Here is a 1,177-nt window from a genome sequence, read left to right as displayed (position 1 = left end):
AGAAGGAGATCAATATTAACAGCACCCAATGCAAACAATATATACCCTTAAACTTAATAGCTCTTACTAAACGTCAACAGTTTTGTCACAATAAACAGAAATGGTGTGATCAATTGTAGTTTAACATATAAATAGTATGTTTGCAAAAGGGTTTACACCTCTTTTGCAGAGAGATTCCATTTAGGAGACTGTGTGCATGTCATTAATAAGCTTCCTTTTTGATTCAAATCCTCCACTATTTGCTTTTCCTTGGGTTCACCCACTTTCCCAGCTGTCTCAGCCAAGCATCCTGTACCTCTTGGTTCCTCAGGGTGTAGATGAGAGGGTTCAACAAGGGTGTGACCACAGTGTAGAAGAAGGTGAAAAACTTGCCATTCTTTGAAGCAAAGTTGCTCTTAGGGTCAGTGTACACCATGGCCACTGTCCCATAAAACATGAAGACCACGAGGAGGTGGGAGGAGCAGGTGGAAATGGCTTTCTTCCTTCCTTCCTCTGACTTCATGCTCCTCACAACCTGAGCTATGCAGCCATAGGAAGCCAGGATCAGCCCCATAGGGACCATGGTGAAGATGACAGCTGTGATGGTCATCTGCCACTCATTGGCAGTGGTGTCTCCACAGGCCAGGCGCATGAGGACAGGCACCTCACACAGAAAGCCATCCAGGAGGTGATGGGGGCAGAAGGGCAACTGGAAGGTGGTGGAAGATTGGAACAGAGACACTATTAGACCAGACAGCCAGGCTAGGAAAACCAGCTTCCAACAGAGTGGACGGTGCATGAGGACAGTGTAGCGCAGGGGCTGGCAGACAGCAATGTAGCGGTCAAAGGCCATCTCCACCAGCAGCATACCTTCTGTGGCTCCAACACAGAGGAACACACTCAGTTGGATTACACACCCTGTGTAGGTGATGCTCTTGTCTGGCCCCCACAGGTGGAACAACATCTGGGGAACAGAGGCAGTGGTTAAGCAGAGATCCAAGAAGGAAAGATTGCCAAGAAAGAAGTACATGGGTGTGTGGAGATGGGGGTACATGCAGGACAGCAGGACGATGCTGGAGTTGCTGAGGATGGTCACGGTGAACAAGAGGATCACAACCCAGAAGAGCATCCTTTCCAGCTGAGGCCACTCAGAGATCCCGAGCAGGACGAAGCCCACAGGGAAGCTCTGGTTGGTCAT

General features: G+C 49.1%; 1 protein-coding gene across 1 annotated transcript; it reads right to left on the bottom strand.

Moving 5' to 3' along the window:
* Positions 1 to 235: 235 nt before the first annotated feature.
* On the bottom strand, positions 236 to 1,177 carry LOC114084602 (olfactory receptor 2H1-like). Its single transcript, XM_027925640.2, has one exon. The coding sequence runs from the start codon at positions 1,175 to 1,177 to the stop codon at positions 236 to 238; it is 942 nt and encodes a 313-aa protein (XP_027781441.2).

Source organism: Marmota flaviventris (genome assembly GCF_047511675.1).
Source record: "Marmota flaviventris isolate mMarFla1 chromosome 5 unlocalized genomic scaffold, mMarFla1.hap1 SUPER_5_unloc_2, whole genome shotgun sequence".
In the NCBI taxonomy this organism is placed as follows: domain Eukaryota; kingdom Metazoa; phylum Chordata; class Mammalia; order Rodentia; family Sciuridae; genus Marmota; species Marmota flaviventris.
Note: the sequence above shows the minus strand (reverse complement) of the source record. Positions and strands in the feature narration are given on the sequence as shown.

Excerpts from the sequence above, each read along its gene's own strand:
- LOC114084602 (XM_027925640.2), bottom strand. The coding sequence starts at position 1,177 with ATGACCAACCAGAGCTTCCCTGTGGGCTTCGTCCTGCTCGGGATCTCT.